The sequence below is a fragment of the Camarhynchus parvulus genome, chromosome 5, assembly GCF_901933205.1.
Source record: "Camarhynchus parvulus chromosome 5, STF_HiC, whole genome shotgun sequence".
NCBI classification, from domain to species: Eukaryota; Metazoa; Chordata; class Aves; order Passeriformes; family Thraupidae; genus Camarhynchus; species Camarhynchus parvulus.
The window spans coordinates 8,440,151-8,457,579 of record NC_044575.1 but is presented as its reverse complement, the minus strand read 5'-3'; the positions used below and the strand labels follow the sequence as shown (position 1 = coordinate 8,457,579).

At 70.8% G+C, this 17,429-nt stretch overlaps 3 protein-coding genes across 3 annotated transcripts; 1 reads left to right on the top strand and 2 right to left on the bottom strand.

Moving 5' to 3' along the window:
• Positions 1–41: 41 nt before the first annotated feature.
• Positions 42–6,396, bottom strand: CARNS1 (carnosine synthase 1). The gene is given in 14 exon segments (XM_030948985.1): positions 42–963; positions 965–1,266; positions 1,351–1,622; positions 1,695–1,766; positions 1,769–1,925; positions 2,288–2,373; positions 2,925–3,105; positions 3,352–3,839; positions 4,049–4,138; positions 4,428–4,659; positions 5,362–5,508; positions 5,511–5,580; positions 5,582–5,925; positions 6,232–6,396. Coding segments are annotated over 14 exon segments (3,528 nt in total).
• A 2,044-nt stretch (positions 6,397–8,440) lies between these two features.
• PPP1CA (protein phosphatase 1 catalytic subunit alpha) lies at positions 8,441–11,164 on the top strand. The gene is made up of 7 exons (XM_030949922.1): positions 8,441–8,540; positions 9,034–9,165; positions 9,249–9,479; positions 9,688–9,792; positions 9,881–10,104; positions 10,556–10,690; positions 10,813–11,164. The coding sequence occupies exons 1-7, from the start codon at positions 8,486–8,488 to the stop codon at positions 10,921–10,923; spliced, it is 993 nt and encodes a 330-aa protein (XP_030805782.1). The 5' UTR covers positions 8,441–8,485; the 3' UTR covers positions 10,924–11,164.
• RAD9A (RAD9 checkpoint clamp component A) lies at positions 10,994–13,480 on the bottom strand. Its single transcript, XM_030949921.1, is given in 12 exon segments — positions 10,994–11,324; positions 11,397–11,483; positions 11,485–11,626; positions 11,706–11,807; positions 11,883–11,947; positions 12,019–12,125; positions 12,206–12,315; positions 12,441–12,540; positions 12,625–12,739; positions 12,826–12,960; positions 13,055–13,125; positions 13,202–13,480. Coding segments are annotated over 12 exon segments (1,167 nt in total). The 5' UTR covers positions 13,236–13,480; the 3' UTR covers positions 10,994–11,225.
• Between the last annotated feature and the right edge of the window lie 3,949 nt (positions 13,481–17,429).

Here is a 17,429-nt window from a genome sequence, read left to right as displayed (position 1 = left end):
GGGGCACCCATTCCCCCGCTCTCCCCGCTGCCTGCCCGGCGCTATTTGAAGTGGGACAAGAAATGCTCCACGGGATATCGCGGGGAGTCGATGCCCAGCCCCTGGCAGAGCCCCAGCAGGCGCTCGCAGGCCTCGGCCAGCGTGGCCCCGGCGCACGCCACGCTCAGCAGCGGCTCCTCGTACTCGCCGGCCCCCTCGGGCTCCTCGAAGAGCCGGTTGAGGCGGACGAGCCCGCGGCCGTGCAGCTCCCGCAGCGCCTCCATGCCGCCGCCGCCCGCCAGGGTCTCGCCGTGCTCCGAGGCCAGGCACATCACCCCGGCCAGGTGCGTGCGGGGCGCGGGGCGGGCGGGCAGCACGGGCGGCACTCCCAGCGCCACCAGCACGGCGGCCAGCAGCAGGTCGGGGCCGTAGACCTCGCGGATCCAGTCGCGCAGGTAGAAGCCCCCCATGCGGGGGTTGATCTCCAGCAGGCGCGGCCCCGCCGGGCCCAGCTTGAGCTCCACGTTGAAGACGCCGTCGCGCAGCCCGCACGCCCGGCAGCACTGCAGCGCCGCCCGCACCAGCTGCGCCTGCCGGTCGGCGGGCAGGCAGGAGGGCAGGCAGGCCGCCGTCTCCAGGAAGGCGGGGACACGCGTGGGGCCGTTGTCCGACACCCAGGCGCCCAGCAGCCGCCCCTCGAAAACCACCAGGTCCACGTCGTGCTCGGTGCCCGGCACGTACTCCATGAGCAGCATGGCGTTGCCCCAGCCCAGCCCGATGCCCGGGTGGTCGGCGTCGTCGCGCAGGTCCCTCCAGAGGCGGGCGGCGTGAGCGTGGCACTGCCCGGCGTTCTCCACCAGCCGCACGCCCACGCCGCCCGCGCCGAACTCCAGCTTGGCCACGGCGGGGAAGGGCACGGCGCCCGCCGCCCGCTCCACGTCGCCGTGGCTCCGCAGGCGGCGGCAGGGCACGGCGAAGGCGGCGCGGCGAGCGGCCGCGGCGGCAGCGCTGCAGGTGCCGGTGCGTGCTGCTCTTCTGCTTGGCCACCCGCACGGCGGCGGGCGCGGGGCCGCGGAGCCCCAGCCCCTGGCACACCAGGGCCGCCAGCACCACGCAGTCGTCCCAGTAGGAGAGGCAGGCGTGGGGCCGCAGCCCCCGGGAGCGCAGCAGCTCCAGCACCCGCTCCGCGTGCTCCTCGTCGCGCCGGTGCTCCCGGCTGTCGTAGGGCAGGAAGGTCTGCACCAGCCCCGCCGCGAAGTGCTCCGGGTCCGACTCCACCAGGTGGATCTGCGGCCGCGGAGAGGCGTCACCGGGGCACGGCCGGGCCCGGCCCCGCGGCTGTGCCGCCCCCCGCCGCCCCGAGCCCCTCACCCTCAGCCCGTAGTCGCGGGCCGCCTCCCACACGAAGCTCTTGCTGACGCCGCCGGCCCCGATGAGCAGGATGTCCTTGCCCTCGACCAGGTGACGCTGCGCCCGGTGCAGCATGGCCTCGGCCAGCAGCCGCGGCAAATCCCCGCGGGGCTCGCCCACGCCGCGCCCCATGGCCTCGGCCAGCGCGCACGTCTCCAGGCACCGCTGCCCGTTCGTGGCCAGCGCCACCAGCTCCAGCGCCTCATCCACGCACGCCAGCAGGAAATCCACGCCTGGGGACGGTGACACGGCGCTCAGCACGGCGCGGTGACCGGGCACCGGCGGCGCCCCCGCGCCCTGCTCACCCAGGATGTCGGTGCGGGCCCGGCCGCCGCCGCTCTGCCGCGGGCTCAGCTCGGCCTCGCTGGCCAGCAGGCGGCCGCGGCGGCCTCGGTGGCCTCCCGTAGCCGCGTGGCCAGCGCCTGTCGCTGGCTGGGGGCCGCCACCCCGCACTGCTGCAGGCTGGAGTCCAGGCCCTGGGGCAGCGCCGCGCCGTGGCGCACCGGGCTCTCCGCGCGTCCCACGGCGCAGGCCACCTGTGTGTGGGGACACGGCGACACCCGCGTGTGCGTGGGGACACCGGCTGCCACCGGGATATGGGGACATTGGCTGCCAACCCATAGTCTGGGGACGCAGCTGCCACCAGGGCGTAGGGACGTGGGGTTTGTGACCAATTGACCCAAGGCGTGGATGTGGATGGCCACCAATCCCGGGGACACCCAGGGCCACCAGGGCATGGGGACATGGACAGGCACACAGGGCATAGCGCACAGATTACCACAGCCCGGGCACAAGACTGCCACCCTAGCTTGGGGACATACAGGGCCATCAGGACGTGGGGACAGCCATCGGAGGCTGGGGACACCCAGAGCCACCGGGGTGTGGGGACACGCCGTACCTGGCAGAGCTGGGGCCGGTCCCCCCAGGACCTGCAGACGAGGGTGCAGATGCGCAGGGCCATGGGCAGCCGCGGGGCTGGGCTGCCTGGGGGGCAAGGGACAGGGCAGGCACGGCCGCCACGCGGGGACGGGGCCGCCGTGCCCCACCTCGCCCTCCTCCTCCTCGGGGGCCTTTTGGGACTCCCTGTGGCACCGCGGTGGCCCCGGCCAAGCCCAGCCCCAGGGAGTGAGGGGCGCAGCACGGCCACTGTCATCCCCAGCCCCACGGGACTGTCGGGAGTCAGAGGGGATCACCCCAACACCCTGCCCAGCCCCAGGGGACCGTGGGGGTCCAGGGTGACTTTCCCCCCCACCACAGGGGACCGTGGGGGTCCAGGGTGACCTTCCCCGCCTCTCCCCATAGGTCTGTGGGGGTCCAAGGTGGCAAACTGTCCCCCAACCCTAATCCAGGGGACCATGGGCGTGACCCTCGTGCCCTCCCCCAGGACCCCAGTAATTTGGGCACCCCGATGGCCGCCACCCACCCGCCCCAGGGCACAGACACGTGGCCGGCACAGCTGCAGGGACCCGTGGGACCCCGGGGGTCTCTTCCCCCCCCCTCCCAGGGTGCTGGGCGCCCGAGGGCGGGGGCCTTACGTGGGGGGGGCACGGGCAGGCGGGCGGTGGGCACCATGGCCTCCAGCAGGACGCTGTCCTCCTCCGTCAGCCCCCGGAGCCGGGCACCCACCGCCTGCGCCACCGCCGCCCCCTCCTCCTTCCTGTGGGTGCTGCGGGTGCCCGTCCCCCGCCACCGCCACCCCGCCGGCCGCACCACCACCTGCGTGCACCTGCGTGTCACCCCGTGCCGCCTGCTGCCACCCCGGCAGCCAGCCCGCCACCTCCGTGTCACCCTGTGCCGCCTGCTGCCACCCCGGCAGCCAGCCCGCCCCCTGCATCCACCCCTGTCACCCCATGCCCCCCAGTGCCACCTGGTCGCCACCCTCACAGCCACCCCACCCCGTGCTTCTCGATGTCCCCCAGCGCCACCCGGCGCCACCAGCACCGCCCGCCCTGCCGTGCCCACCTGGCCGTAGGGCTCCATGGCGGTGCCCCCCAGGAAGGCGCCCACCTCCTCCTGCACCAGGCTCTGCTGGCCCTGGGGGTCCTGCAGCCGCACCAGCCTCACCCCGGGGGCCGCGGGCTGGGCGGGCAGGTCCCCCCTGGTCCCCAGGACGAAGGCCAGCGTGGGGGGCACGGGCAGGTTGGCCCGAGCTGCCAGCACCCAGCGGGTGACCAGCGTGTCCTCCAGGCGGTGGGCGAGCGGCACCGAGCCCCCCGTGGGGCAGTCGAGGTCACGGGCCAGCTCGCCCACCCAGCCGCCCTCGGGGTCCCCCGGCGCGAAGGTGCCCGTCACGTAGTTGGCGCGGCGGGGCGGCACGAAGCTCTCCAGGGCGCTGTGCCCCCCCACCTTGAAGGAGATGCCCCGGGAGAGCAGCAGGGACCAGGCGCCTGGGCACGACTCCGATGGCACCCGGCTGGCCCAGGAGGGGGACAGGCACAGCACCATGGCACCTGCGGGGGGGCACGGCGGTGGGCACCCCGCACCCCCTGCCCCAAACTGCCCCTCATGGTGGGGGGAAGGGCACTTGCAGCTAAACTGGTGTGTACTGGGCTTAACGGGACACGGGGGGCTGCTGCCGCCGTGCTCCCCTGCCTCAGTTTCCCTCTCAGTGCGGGTCAGGCAGCACAGGCGGGTGTGGGGACAAGGGGATGGCACCCACCTGGGCAGCGGGTGCCACCCTCCAGCAGAACGGGCAGGAAGGGGATGGGCGAGCCCAGGATGCAAACGGTCATGTCCAGCGGGCCAAATCCTGCCAGGAAGGGAAGGGTTAACAGCGCCGGGATGGGGACCCTGGCGCCACCCTGCCCGTGGCACCCCAGTGTGGCTGGGAGCCCCCAAACCCCCTGTGTCCCAGCCTGGCACCGCATCCCCATTGCCACCCTTATCCATGCCACCCCCCCCATCCCAGCCTGGCACAGAGCCCATAACACTGTCCCTGCCACCCCCGTGTCCCAGCCTGGCCCCGTTCCCCCATCCCCAGCCCGGTCCCTGCCACCCCCATGTCCCCAGCCTGGCACCGTGCCCCCCGTGTCCCCAACCCGTGCGGGGCTCTGGGGAGCAGTCCAGCGTGGGGGGCAGCCCCTCCTGGCACAGGGCGCTCTGGAGCCGCTCGTAGGCGTGGGTGGCACCGTCGGGGTCCCCGCTGTCCCCGGGCACTTCGCCATCGGGGGCCTCGTCCTCCAGCCAGCCCGGGCACAGCGCCTCGGGCCCTGCCCACTGCTGCTCCTCCGGGCTGGGCACCCGCTCCGGGCTCGCCTGGGGCGTCGAGAGCTGCAGGAGCAGGGACAGGGCTGTCACGGGGGTAAGGGGGTGCTCTGGGACTGGCGTGGGGTTCAGGGGCTGGCACGGCGCTGGCACGGGTCCGGCACGGCGCTGGCACGCGGACGGAGCCCGGGTGGGCACGGGGAAGGCACGGGGGAGCTGGCACGGGGCACGGCGGGAGCCGCTGCCCACCCGCGGGGAGGGGGCGTGGGGGTGCTGGGGGGCTGCGGGCGCCGGGCACGGCGCCACCGCCTCGGGGACAGCGGGGCAGCAGTGCCAGCCGCCGGGACCGCCAGCTCCCGGACAAAGCGTCCCCTTGTCCCCGCGGGGTCACGCGGCGGGTGGGCACAGCACGCCGCGCTGCCCGCTGCCCCGCGCCAGTGCCCGGCACCGCCGGGATCCCGGGATGGGGCACCCACCTCCGCCCGGACCCCCCACCCGGGGGCCACTCACCATCCTGGTGGCAGAGGGGCTGCAAGAGAAGGACAGGCAGAGTCAGAGCGGCTCCCCGGGGACCTGCCACCCCTCCCCGGCCACCCCCGGCCGGCGCTGGGTGCCCCAACCCAGCTCCCGGGGGGGCACCCGTCCTGCGGCACCCACCAGAGCCTTTCACGCTCCCTGGGCACACCTCGGTGTCTTCATGTTGTCCCCTCAGTGCTAGTCCCAGTGTCCCCAGACTGACCCCTCGGTGCCAGCCCCTGTGGCCCCAGCTTGCCCCTCGTCGACAGATCTGGCGGCCCCAGATTGACCCTTCGGTGCCAGCCCCGGTGGCCTCAGGTTGTCCCCTCGGTGCCAGCCCCGGTGGCCCCGGCACCTCCGGCTTAGTGTAATCCCGTGCCAGCTCAGCACAGCCGGGGGCACCTCCCCGTGCCTGGGGTGCCAAGGTGCCCAGGGGGTGCAGACCCTGGGACCGGGGTGTCCCCACCCCCCCCCGGGTGCCCCCGCTCCCAGCAGGTGCCCGGCAGAGCACAGAGGGAAACTGAGGCACGGAGCTGAGCGGTGCCCGCTGGCAGCCAGGCTGTCCCCAAGCCCGGCACCCGGTGACAGCGTTAGGGGACACACGGCTCGGTGGCGTGGCACGAGGACCCCCCAGAACCCAGTCGCGGGGGTCCCGCAAAGCCCGCGCCCGCCCCAGCCGCGGGGCCGCCCTGTCCCCCTCCATCCCCAGCTGGGAGGTGCTGTCGCTGTCCCCAAGCTGGGACAGCGCTGTCGCCCGTTACCTTGGGGTGGGAGCCGTGGCCTGAGAGCGCGCAGGGGACGAGGGCTCGGGGACGCCTGGCACAGGGGACACCGGCCGGTCTGGCCTTTAAACCCCCCCCCGCGCCACCCCGGGGTGCCAACCCCCGGCCCCGTGCCCCGGATTAGGCGACACAGAGCCCCATTGTCCCCTCTGCCACCTCGCGCCAGGCGCTGGCACCCCTGTCCGTGTCCCTGTCCCCGTCACTAGCGAGCTGCCTCAGCGGGAGCCGGGGGGTGGCTCGGCCTGGCGGGGCTCTCCTGTCCCCCTGGCCGGGCACGCCCCTCTCCCTGCCCCCCTTCCTGTCCCCTTGTCCCCGGCGTGGCGGAGCTGCCAGCACGCACGTCCCCCGGCTTAGTTCCAGCTGCCCGCGGCGTCACTGTCACTGTCACCGCCACCGCCACCGGCAGGCACGGGGCCACCAGCGCGGCCGCCGCGCCGCAGGGTCCCGCGCGCGCTGTCACCCGCTCCCTGTCACCCGCGCCACCCCCGCACCCTGCCACCCTCATTGTCACCTGAACCGTCACGCGCACCCTGTCACCCACCACACACCGTCACCTGCACCATCACCGGGGTCTTGTCACCCGCACCTGTCACTCACGCTCTGTCACCCACGCCGTCCCCCGCACCGCGACACTGCACCGTCACCGGCCCCCTGTCACCTGCACTGCCACCTGCATCTGTCACCCACGGCTTGTCACGCGCATCACCTCCATGTCACCTGTACCCTGCCACCTGCACCCTGCCACCCGCACTGCCACCCAGACCCCCTAAGCTGCACAGTGCCACCGCCTTGTCACCCTCACCGTGTCGTGAACATCATCACCCACCTGTCACCCGCGCTGTCACCTGCACCGTGTCACAGGTGTGCACACACCCCCGCTCCCATCCCGCTGCTCCCGTCCCGCCGGCACCGGCACCCCCAAACCCACCCACGCCCCCCGCTGCCGTCAGCACCCACCGGCGGTGCCGGTGCCCGTGTCTGTCTGTCGGTGTCTGTCGGTGTCGGTCTCTCCTGGTGTTGTGGCACCCGGCGCGGCTCTCCCTGCTCCGGTCCCGGCGGTGTCGGGCTCTGGCGGGGTTTCCCGGTGTCGGTCCCGGTGCTGTCGCAGCTCCAGCAGCGGCTCTGCCCGCTCCGGTCCCGGCGGTGGCGGCGGCGCCGTGTCCTGCTCGGGCGGGGCGGGGCGGGACCGAGGGCACCGCGGGGACCGGGACACCGGAGGGGGTGGCAGAGCAAAGGGAGCAGCGGGGGCGAGGGTGGCGGGGCCGGGAGACGGGGACACCCCTGGGGTAGGGAGCGGGACAAGGGACGGGGACGGGGGTAGGGGACAAGTGACCGGGGGCAGGGACGGGGCCAGCCCGGGGTCACCCGGGGCCGGGTGTAAAACTGACACCGCGGAGCAGAAATGTCAGGGCAGGCCCCGGGAGCTATTCGCGACCTCCCCGCACGACATGGAATGGGGCGCAGGGAATGGCATGGCGTGGCACGGCGTGGCACAGCCGGTGGGGACAGGGGACAGCCATGACCCCATCCCCGCCACTGCCAACCTCCACGAGCGGTGGCACAAATGTGTCACCCTCCCCCGTGTCCCCAGTGGGAGCCCGCCCTGCGGCGTGTGATCGGGGACCTCAGGGTGGCAACAGTCTCCCGGCAACCGCCCGGTGCTGCTCCCGACGGTGTCCCCAGAGTCCCCGGGTGGGGACATCCCTGGGCTCTGCCAAGCATCCTGTCCCCTCGTGTCCTCCCGTGTCCCCAGGCTGTCCCTGTGCTCCCAGGACCGGGATGCGGATGCCCGGCTGCCTCTGTGTCCCCTCCTGTCCCCTCGCTGTCCCGGGAGCCGCTGTCTGTGCCGAGGCTGTTCCACTCCCTCTCCCTCTCTAGCCCTGTGTCCCCAGGCCCAGGACACGAATCCATGTCCCCCCTGTCCCCCGTGTCCCCTCGCCCGAGCTCTACCCCTTGCCCGGCGTGTCTGCCTGCCCGGGTTGTTCGCTTGCCCGAGATGTCCCCTTTTCCAGGATGTCCCTTTTCCCAGGATGTCCTTTTCCCGGGATGTCCCCTTTCCCGGGAAGTCCTCCGTTCCAGGGGAGTCCCTCTGCCAGGCACGTTCTCCTTTCCAGGGAAGGCTCTCTGCCCGTGGTGTCCCCTTGCCCGGGATTATCCCGTTGCCGCGGTATCCTCTTTCCCGCGACGTTCCCCTTCCCAGGCATGTCCCTCTGCCCGGGATGTCCCTTTGCCCGGGGTGTCACCTTTCCCGGGATATTCCCCTGCCCGGAATGTCCCCCTGCGCAGCGTGTCCCCTCTCCACGGCTGTCCCCCTGCCTGTGTGACACCGCCGCGGGTCCCTGCTGTCCCTCCGGGGCTGGGACGCCGTGGCCGAGGGGACAGCGGGACAGGGGCACAGCGGGACACGGGACAGCGGGACGCGGGGACAGCGGGACACGGGACAGCGGGACGCGGGGACAGCAGGACAAGGGGACAGCGGGACACGGGACACGGGACAGCCGCGCTGCGCTGACTCCTCCGGGCCCGCAGGGGGCGCCAGGCGCGCCGGGGCCGCTCTGGGCGGGCGCGCGGGGCGGGGCGGCGCGCGGGCGGCCATGGCGGACACCGAGAAGCTCAACCTCGACTCCATCATCAGCCGCCTCCTGGAGGGTGAGCGGCCCCCGCCGCCCCCCGAGCACCGGGACGCCCTCCCGCCGCTCGGGGAACCTCTCGGGGCCGGCTCGGGCCGTGTCCCGGCGCCACGGGGCGGTCCCCGGCCTGGGCCTGGCGGGGGCGGGTTAGGCCGCGGTGGTTTGGGAGGGGGTCAGGGCTGGGAAGGGTTTTGAGGGGGTCCCCGTGGGGTCTGCGGAGCTGTAGATGAGTCCGGAGGGCGTGGGGGATATGAGGGGGATCCCGAATGGGTCTGTGGCCCGCGGGAGGGGGCTGGAGGAAGTGGGGGTCCCCAAGGGGTGTGTGCCCCGCGGACGGGGGGCGGAAGGGGACGGGGGTGTCCCCAAGGGTCTGGGGGCTGGAGCTGAGCCTGCAGGGGGTGCAGGATAGGGGCAGGGAGGGCTGGGGCAGGTCGAGCAGGGGTTCCTGGGGTGCTCTGGGGGTCCCCCAGCACTCGGGGAATCTCTGATCCCGTTCTCTGCGCTGGGAGCAGTCCAAGGGTCGCGGCCGGGGAAGAACGTGCAGCTGACGGAGAACGAGATCCGCGGGCTGTGCCTCAAATCCCGGGAGATCTTCCTGAGCCAGCCCATCCTGCTGGAGCTGGAGGCACCCCTCAAGATCTGTGGTGAGGCCTGCGTGGCTGCTGGGCAGCGCTGGGGTGGCGTGGGGGGCTGCAGGGTGTCACTCACAGCCTGTGTCCCCCCCCAGGTGACATCCACGGGCAGTACTACGACCTCCTGAGGCTCTTTGAGTACGGGGGCTTCCCCCCTGAGAGCAATTACCTGTTTTTGGGGGACTATGTGGACCGGGGCAAGCAGTCTCTGGAGACCATCTGCCTGCTGCTCGCCTACAAGATCAAGTACCCCGAGAACTTCTTCCTGCTGCGGGGCAACCACGAGTGTGCCAGCATCAACCGCATCTATGGCTTCTATGACGAGTGTGAGTGCCCGGGCTGTGCCCCCCAAACCCTGCTGCCATCCCTGGGCTCCCCCTTTCCTGGTGCTGTCCCATGCTGACCTCACCTGGGAGCTCCGTCCCTCCCTGCCGTGTCTTCCTGCCCTTCCTCTGTGTCCTCCTGCCCTTCCATGTCCTGCCCACCCCCAGGCTGTCCTCAGGGTCACCTCCAAGCCCCCTCTGTCCCCCACAGGCAAGCGAAGATACAACATCAAGCTCTGGAAGACCTTCACCGACTGCTTCAATTGTTTGCCCATTGCCGCCATCGTGGATGAGAAGATCTTCTGCTGCCACGGAGGTGGGAATTGCCCTTGCCAGGGATTTGGGCGGGCTGGAGGAGGGGTGGGACCTCCCTGCTGAGCTCTGGGGGTGCCCCTTTCCCGCAGGGCTGTCCCCAGACCTGCAGTCGATGGAGCAGATCCGGCGGATCATGCGGCCCACGGATGTCCCGGATCAGGGGCTGCTCTGTGACCTGCTCTGGTCCGACCCTGACAAGGACGTGCAGGGCTGGGGGGAGAACGACCGTGGGGTCTCCTTCACCTTCGGGGCCGAGGTGGTGGCCAAATTCCTGCACAAGCACGACCTGGACCTCATCTGCCGGGCACACCAGGTACCAGCGGGACCCCCAGATACTGGGCACACATGGGGTTGGGTCTCCAGGGGGTGCCAGGTGGTTCTACCCCGGGTATTTCCCCTTCAAGGGCAGCGTGTTCCCCAGGAGTGTCTGGGTTGGAATTCTGAGGGTGTTTGCCCTGGGATTTGGGTATTTGCCTCAGCATTTTGGGTATTTGCTCTGATGTCAAGCTGTTTGCCCAGGGGGGATGAATAGTCACCCTTGGATGTGGCTGTTCCTCGCAGAGGTTGGATAACCACTCTGGATGACGGATACCTGCCCTGGGGCAGTGGGTGTTTGTCCCAGCGGTGGCTGTTTGCTGCAGGGCAGGGAGTGCTCACCCTGGTACAGAGGGCTGGATATTCAGCCTGGGGGACTGGGAATTAGCCGGGGCAGGTGGATACTGGCCACGTGAGGTGGATTTTTGCCAACCCAGTGTCCCCTCCAGGTGGTGGAGGACGGCTATGAGTTCTTCGCCAAGCGCCAGCTCGTCACTCTCTTCTCGGCCCCCAACTACTGCGGCGAGTTCGACAACGCCGGCGCCATGATGAGCGTGGATGAGACCCTCATGTGCTCTTTCCAGGTGAGCCCAGGGAGGGGAAGCACCCCCAGTTCCTGCCGGGAGGGCTGCAGGGAGTTCTGCCCTCCAGGGGAGTGAAGAGCCGGGGCGGGAGCTCACCGATTTCTTTCCCCCTTCGCCCGCAGATTTTGAAGCCGGCCGACAAGAACAAAGGCAAATACGGGCAGTTCAGCGGGCTGAACCCCGCCGGGCGCCCTGTCACCCCTCCCCGAAACTCTGCCAAAGCCAAGAAATGAGCTGGGAGCCGCCCCCGTGCTGCCCACGCCCCCCAGCCCCCCGCCCAAGCATCAGGTCGCTTTTCTTTCGACTCGTTTTTTTATTTGTAGGATCCTGCCCCCCCCCCGCCACGCTCCACCAAAGCAAATCCAGGCCCAGGGCAGGGAGTGCTGGGGCAAGGGGGGAGCCCAGAGCCCAGCCCTGGGGTGGCAGCGGAGGGGGGGGCAGGAGGATTTTTTGAGGAATAAACTTGTAATGGGTTACTGGGGGGTGCCTGTCCTGGTGGTTGGATGGAGGCTGGGGGTGGCAGTGACTCGGGGGCTCAGCTTTCTCCATCGCTGTCCTCCGCCAGCACCTCCTGGGTGGTGGCCGGACCAGGCCTTCCTGGTGTCATCACCGAGCCAAAAAACAGGGAGCGGAACTGTGGGGAGAAATGGGGGGGTCAGGAGGAGGCTCTGCCCACCCCCTGCCCCCAGGCACACCCATCCCTCACCTTCTTGTGCGGGGGGGTCCCTGGCACAGCTCCTTCCTCCTCCTCCTCCTCCTCCTCCTCCTCCTCCCTCCTCCTGCTGCTGGGGTTTGCTCTTGGCTGGCTGGGGGGTGCGCAGGGGGAAGGTGGGGCTGGGGGGCCCCTCTGAGCACCCCTCGCTGGTTTCCATGGCAGCCATGTAGGACTCCAGGTCGTCAGCGAAGTCGTCTGACGGGGCGGGCAGGTGGGACACGCTGGTGGGGACAGAGCAGGATTGGGAATGGTCACTCTGCTCCCTGCCCATGGCCGCTGGAGGGCTCATCTGGGACTCACCCGTTGGTGGAAGGGGACTGGGAGCTGCTTTCCAGGTCAGAGAGGGTGGCCAGCACCAGGTGAACCTCCAGGACAGTGTCATCCAGGGTGAAGATCACCGGCCTGGGGACACAGAGGGGCTGAGGGGGTGCCAGGGATGGGGCTGGCACAGGGTGGGGACGTGGTGACCGCTCCTACCTGCCGGGCTCGTCAAAGTGGATGGTGAGGGGCAGGTTGGAGGCCTCAGCAAAGCTCAGCAGACCCTGGGGACAAAGGGGAGGATGAGGGGGGCCAGGGGGTGACACAGGGCTGGGGGGCTTGGCTGGGGACTCACACGGAATTCCTTGAGGCAGAAGGTGATGTGGGAGCCCGGGGCCACGGCCACCGACTGGAACTCGTCCTCAGCCAGCCACAGCTCCGTCACCATCGTCTTGCTCAGCTCTGGAGGGGGGAACGGGGTGGGTGGGGGGCTGGAGGGCACCCCTAGGTGGGGAGGAGCCCCCTTACCCTGCAGGACTCACCTGCCTCGTCCTCCACATAGTTCCGCAGGCTGATTTTGCCACCAAGGCCAGTCCCCAGCGTCACCTCAGCCAGCGTCGGGGGAAAGTGAACCACAGCCTCTGCCAGCAGCCTGAGGGGCACAGGAGGGGGCTGAGCACCCCAAATCCTGTGGGACCGGCTGGGGTCCCTCCTTCCATCCGCCCTCATCCCCCTGTGTCCCCGCAGTGCCACCCCCGTGGTGTCCCTGTCACTCACCGTGCCGGGGCGCAGAGGCGGCTGGCGCAGCGCTGCGTGTCGAACACGGCCTGCAGCCGCTCGCACTCCTGGAAGGCCAGGTTGTGTGTCTTGGTGACACCTGGTGGCAGGGGGGACAGCAGCTCAGCAGGGCAGGAGGCGGTGCCAGCACGCCCCCGCTGTGCCTGTCCCCGCTGGTACTCACCGTGCTTGCAGTGGAGCTGCAGGACCAGGCGGCTGGCACGGGGCTTGAGCAGGATGAGGCATTTCCCCACCGACTTCTCCAGCGAGGGCAGCGAGCGGAAGACGCCCAGGAAGGACTGTGGGGATGGATACGGGGACTGTCACCTGCCTGGGACTTGGGAACACCCAGGAGCTGTGGGGGGCCCCGGGCAGGGAACTGCACCTTCATGTGGACTTTGCATCGGAAGAGCTCGGTGTCGGGCCCGGCGCTGCCCGGCTCGTACAGCTGGAAGAACAGGGGCGCGAAGAGGAAGGCGGCGAAGGCAGAACGGGAGGTGTTCACAGCACGGAGGGACAGCTGGGGACACAGCCACAGTGTTGGCACTGCCCGCACGGACGGAGGGGGGCACAGCTGCTCCCCAGCTCCCACCAGCCCCCCCGGTGCTGCATACCCCACTCTCGGTGGGCTCCAGGTAGAGCTCGTCGCCGATGCGGGACAGGGAGTGCACGGCCCGGCCGAGGACTGGGAAGGAGAGAGTGCGGGGTGAGGCCGGGCTCCCGGGCACGCCGCGCTCCCCGGGCCCCCAGGCCCCGCTCACCTTTGACGTTGCCGCCGGCGATCACACATTTCATGGCACCGGTACCGGCACCGGCACCGGGCGGGCACGTGGGGCCTTCGTGCCCGCCCCCGGGCCCCGCCCCCGCCCGCAGACCACGCCCCCTAGCGGAGCGTGCGGGCTAGGCCACGCCCCCAGCGGGCTCCGCTCGGGCCTGGCCGCTCCCCCCGCCGCGGTGGTTGTTCCCTCCCCGCCCTGCCGGTGCCGTCTCTCCGCAGCGGCCCCGCGGCGATGCCCCCAGCGTCCCTGCCCCGTCCCTTCCCGGGAGTTCCGGCCTCTTCCCCGCCGCGCCCCGCCGGTGCCTTCCCGGCTTCCCGCGCCCGCCCTCCCAGGCCGCCTCCCCATTGGTCAGGAGCGCCGCTCCGTCCCGCCCCCGCCGCCAGCCGATTGGTCCGCGCTGAGGGAGCGCGTGACGGCAACGCGCGATGGCCTCACGTGACCGGCGGGAGGGGCGGGGCCTCTGCCCCGCTGCTTTCGGGGCTGCCCCGCCGGTAAGCCCCGCCTCCCGCAGCGTGCTATTGGGTGTCGGTTGGATTGACGTGCGGCTCAGCCAATGGGGCTTCGACGCGCCCCTCAGCGCGGCTCCCGGCGATCAGCCCCGCACCGGGTCCTTCCCGGGGCCTCCCGACCCATCCTGGGGCTCGGCCGGGGTCGTTCCCCGGTGCTTGTGCCTCCCAACACCCTGACCCTCGCTTCATTCCCGGCAGCATCCCGGCCAAGGCTGCCCTTCCGCCGCACTGCCCGCACCTCCCGGTCCCTTTGCCGCTTCCCGCATTCCCGGGGCACGGTGCTCCCCAGGAAGGGCTGCAGCTCCCTGGAGCCGCTCCGGTGCTTCCCGAGATACCGGTGTTCTGGGGATTCCTGTCTCCCGGGATAGGGAATTTGGGGATCCCAATTTCCACTTCCACAGGGGAGGTGGAATGCTCTAAGTTAATGCTCGAGGGTCTCTCTCCATGCTGGAGGTGCTGCTGGCTGTGCATCCCATGGAATCATGGAATGGCTGAGCTTGGAAAGGACTTTAAAGCTCATCCAGGTCAATCCCCTGCCATGGGCAGAGACACCATCCACTAGACCAAGTTGCTCCAGGCCCCATTCACAACACTTCCAGGGGTGGATTTTTGGGGGTGTCCCAGAATTCTCCCATAGGGGTACACTGTAAATTCGGGGCTGGCCACGTGTATCCATGGGTGGTCCATAGGATCCCAGAATGGCTGGAGTTGGAAGGGACCTTAAAGCCCACCCTGTCCCACCTCATGCCATGGGCAGGGACATTTCCCATAGGCCCAGTTGCTCCTGTGTGTCCATGAGCACTTGGAGAGATGTGACACTGGCTCAGGGATGTGACACTGGCTCGGGGATGTGACACTGGCTCAGGGATGTGGCACTGGCTCGGGGATGTGGCACTGGCTCAGGGATGTGACACTGACCCAGCAGTGTGACACTGGCTCGGAGATGTGACACTGGCTCAGCAGTGTGACACTGGCCCAGCAATGTGACACTGGCCCAGGGGTGTGACACTGGCTCAGGGATGTGACACTGGCCCGCAGTGTGACACTGACCCCGCACTGTGACACTGGCCCCGTAGTGTGACACTGGCCCAAGGATGTGACACTGGCCCCGCAGTGTGACACTGGCCCCGCAGCAGCCGGTGCTCGCAGCCAGCCCGGAGCGGCGGGCTCAGGAGCCGTGGCCTCGAGGGAGCGGGGCTGTGGCTCTGAGGAGCTCGAGTGGCGCTCACAGCAGGGTCCCCCCGCCGCTCCCGCCTGCCGCTGGAGCAGCCGCTCCCCCCGTCCCTCCTGCCGGCCCCGGTGGCCGCGGAGCCCGAGCCGAGGGGCCCCGCTGCGGAGCAGGGCTGGCACCTGAGCCGGGGAAACGGGAAGGGCACTGCAGAGCCCTTGTCCCACGGCTGCCGTCCTCCAGGGCAGGGTGACAGCCTCTCCTCCTCCTCCTTTCCCTGGCTGGAGTGCTCGGTGCCTTTTATCCGGGATTTTGGCCCTGCCTGGCACATCTCCTGCAGGTACAGGAGCTCCTGGCCCAGCCACGTGGAGGGGCTGTGCTGGGACAGCCAGCACGGAGCTCCAGGGACTCCAGGCCTGCCTTGGCCTGGGCTCGGGCTCCAGCCGGATCTGGCTCCTCCACCCCTGAGGTGAGCACTGGCTGCTTCCCTTCCTCCCAGGAGGAGGAGGAGGAGGAGGACGGGATTGTGTGGGAGCCTCCGTTCCAGCTCTGGCAGAGCAGCCGGGCTCCTCTGGAGCCGCCGGCCCCAGGAGGGGCTCTGGCCTCGGGGCTCGGCGTTTTATGGGGCTGGGGAGAGGACGCAGCTGGCTGCGGTCGTGACACACACACCTCAGCGGGGGCCAGCGCCGGGCCACCCCTCCCTCTCGCAGGGAACGGGCTGGATGCGGGCCGGGAGCGGGAGCCTGGCAGCCCTCGGGGGGCTCCGCGCCCGGGGCTGCCCCTGGGGCTGGGCAGCTCACCCGGCCATGGCGGGGAAGGTGACAGCGCTGTTCCCTCGCACCCGGCGGGCTCGGGGCCGTGGCCCAGCTCCTTCCCGCTCCTCCGGCTCCCTTCCCGGCACATGGCACGGCGCCCTCGGCCGGGCAGCGGCTCGGCGAGACAGACGGCCACAGCTGGGCTGCCGCTGCCAGCCCGGCAGGAGGGGACACGCCGAGCCGGATGGCCGCTCCGTGCCCCTGCCTGCGCCCCAGCGCTGTCCCCAAGGAGCCGGGCGCTGCCGGCTTTGGGGCTGCAGCCGGGATTTCTGGGGTCGGGCAGCCCCCGTCCCTCCCTCCCCCGGCTGCCGGCCGCAAAGGGCAGCAGTGGGAGGCCGGGCTGGAGGTGAGCTCAGCTGCCCGGGGACGGGCCCGAGGGCAGGGCGGGCACGGCCTCACCCACTCCGGGCGAGGAGGAGGAGGAGAAGGAGCAGGATGTGAGGATGAAGCTCCCCAGCGGCTTGACCTGCCCGTGCCCTGTGCCCGCTTTGTCCCGGGGCGGGGGCTCCCTCCTGGCACCGCTGGCTGGCGCAGGGAGAGCGGCTCGGGAAGCCGGAGCTGCATCTGCCGGGCCGCGTCTCCTTCCTCCTCCTCCTCCTCTCCTGTCTCAGGTGTTGTCCCAGCGGGAGCCGTGGCAGCCGGAAAGCTCCGCAGAGCCAAGCGCAGCGCGGGGCTTTGGGGAGGGGACAAGGCAGCGAGGGGCAGCCCCGCCGCCTCGGCACGCTGGAGACCCCCGGGGACGGGCCGGCGGCTTTTCCCAACTGCTCCAGCGCTGCTGGCGGGATCTGCTGCCTCGGGGGGGAAACCAGATACCCTGCCCTGCGGCTGGGGGGGCGAGGGGCCGGCCCCACGCCGAGCGGACCCCCCCAGACACGCTGCCGGGGAGCTGGGCCGGGGCTCCCTCCAGCCGTGGATCCTTTGGGCAGCTCCGTCCGGCACCTCCGCGGCACCTCCGCAGCCCCTCCGGATCCTCAGGGCTGCGGAGCGTCCCCCATTCACCCGGGGGAGGGGATCCAGAGCCCCCCCCGTCACCCCTGACATGTCTGTTGGGCCCGTCCTCATGGATTCAACACCAAATCCGCACTTCCCGAGCAATAAATCAGCCAGCAGCGCGTCCGTGTGTGGTTTGTCCCTACGGGGGGTCCCCGAACTGCTGCTAATGACTTCAGCACCCAGTGTCCCGGTGGGTTTGGGGAAACGGGGTCCTGCTGTGCACCCCGCGTCCCGGAGGAAGCCGGGAGGATGCGATGGCAGCCGGGAGGGCTCGGACCTGGCCGGGGCCGGGGTCTGGAGTGGAAGCGAATCCGCCTGTTACCTCCCGGCCCTTCCCGGCGCTCCCAGCGCCTTTGTTTTAAACAAAGCTTTTTTTGGGGGGAGCCAGGACGTTGCTCTCCCCTCCGAGAGAGCCCCCGCGGCAGCACCCACTCATGGGTGAGGGACACGAGGGGAAGGGACGAGGGGCTCCGGCTGTCGGGTCGCCCCCCTCCCCTCCGGCGGCGGCTCCGCTCGGCCCTGGGGGTCTCCCCACGCCCCCCCAGCCCACCCCACTCACCCTCGGTGGGCTGCGGGGAACGCCGCGGTCATTGCCAAGGGCCCCGCGGGCGCCGGGACGGGGATTGTCCTCACGGGGGAGGATAATCGGGAAGAAAGCGGCTCTGGCACCCGGTGGAAAGGGGCTGGGGGGTCGGGGGGGCCGGGAGAAGCGACGCCCACCCTCG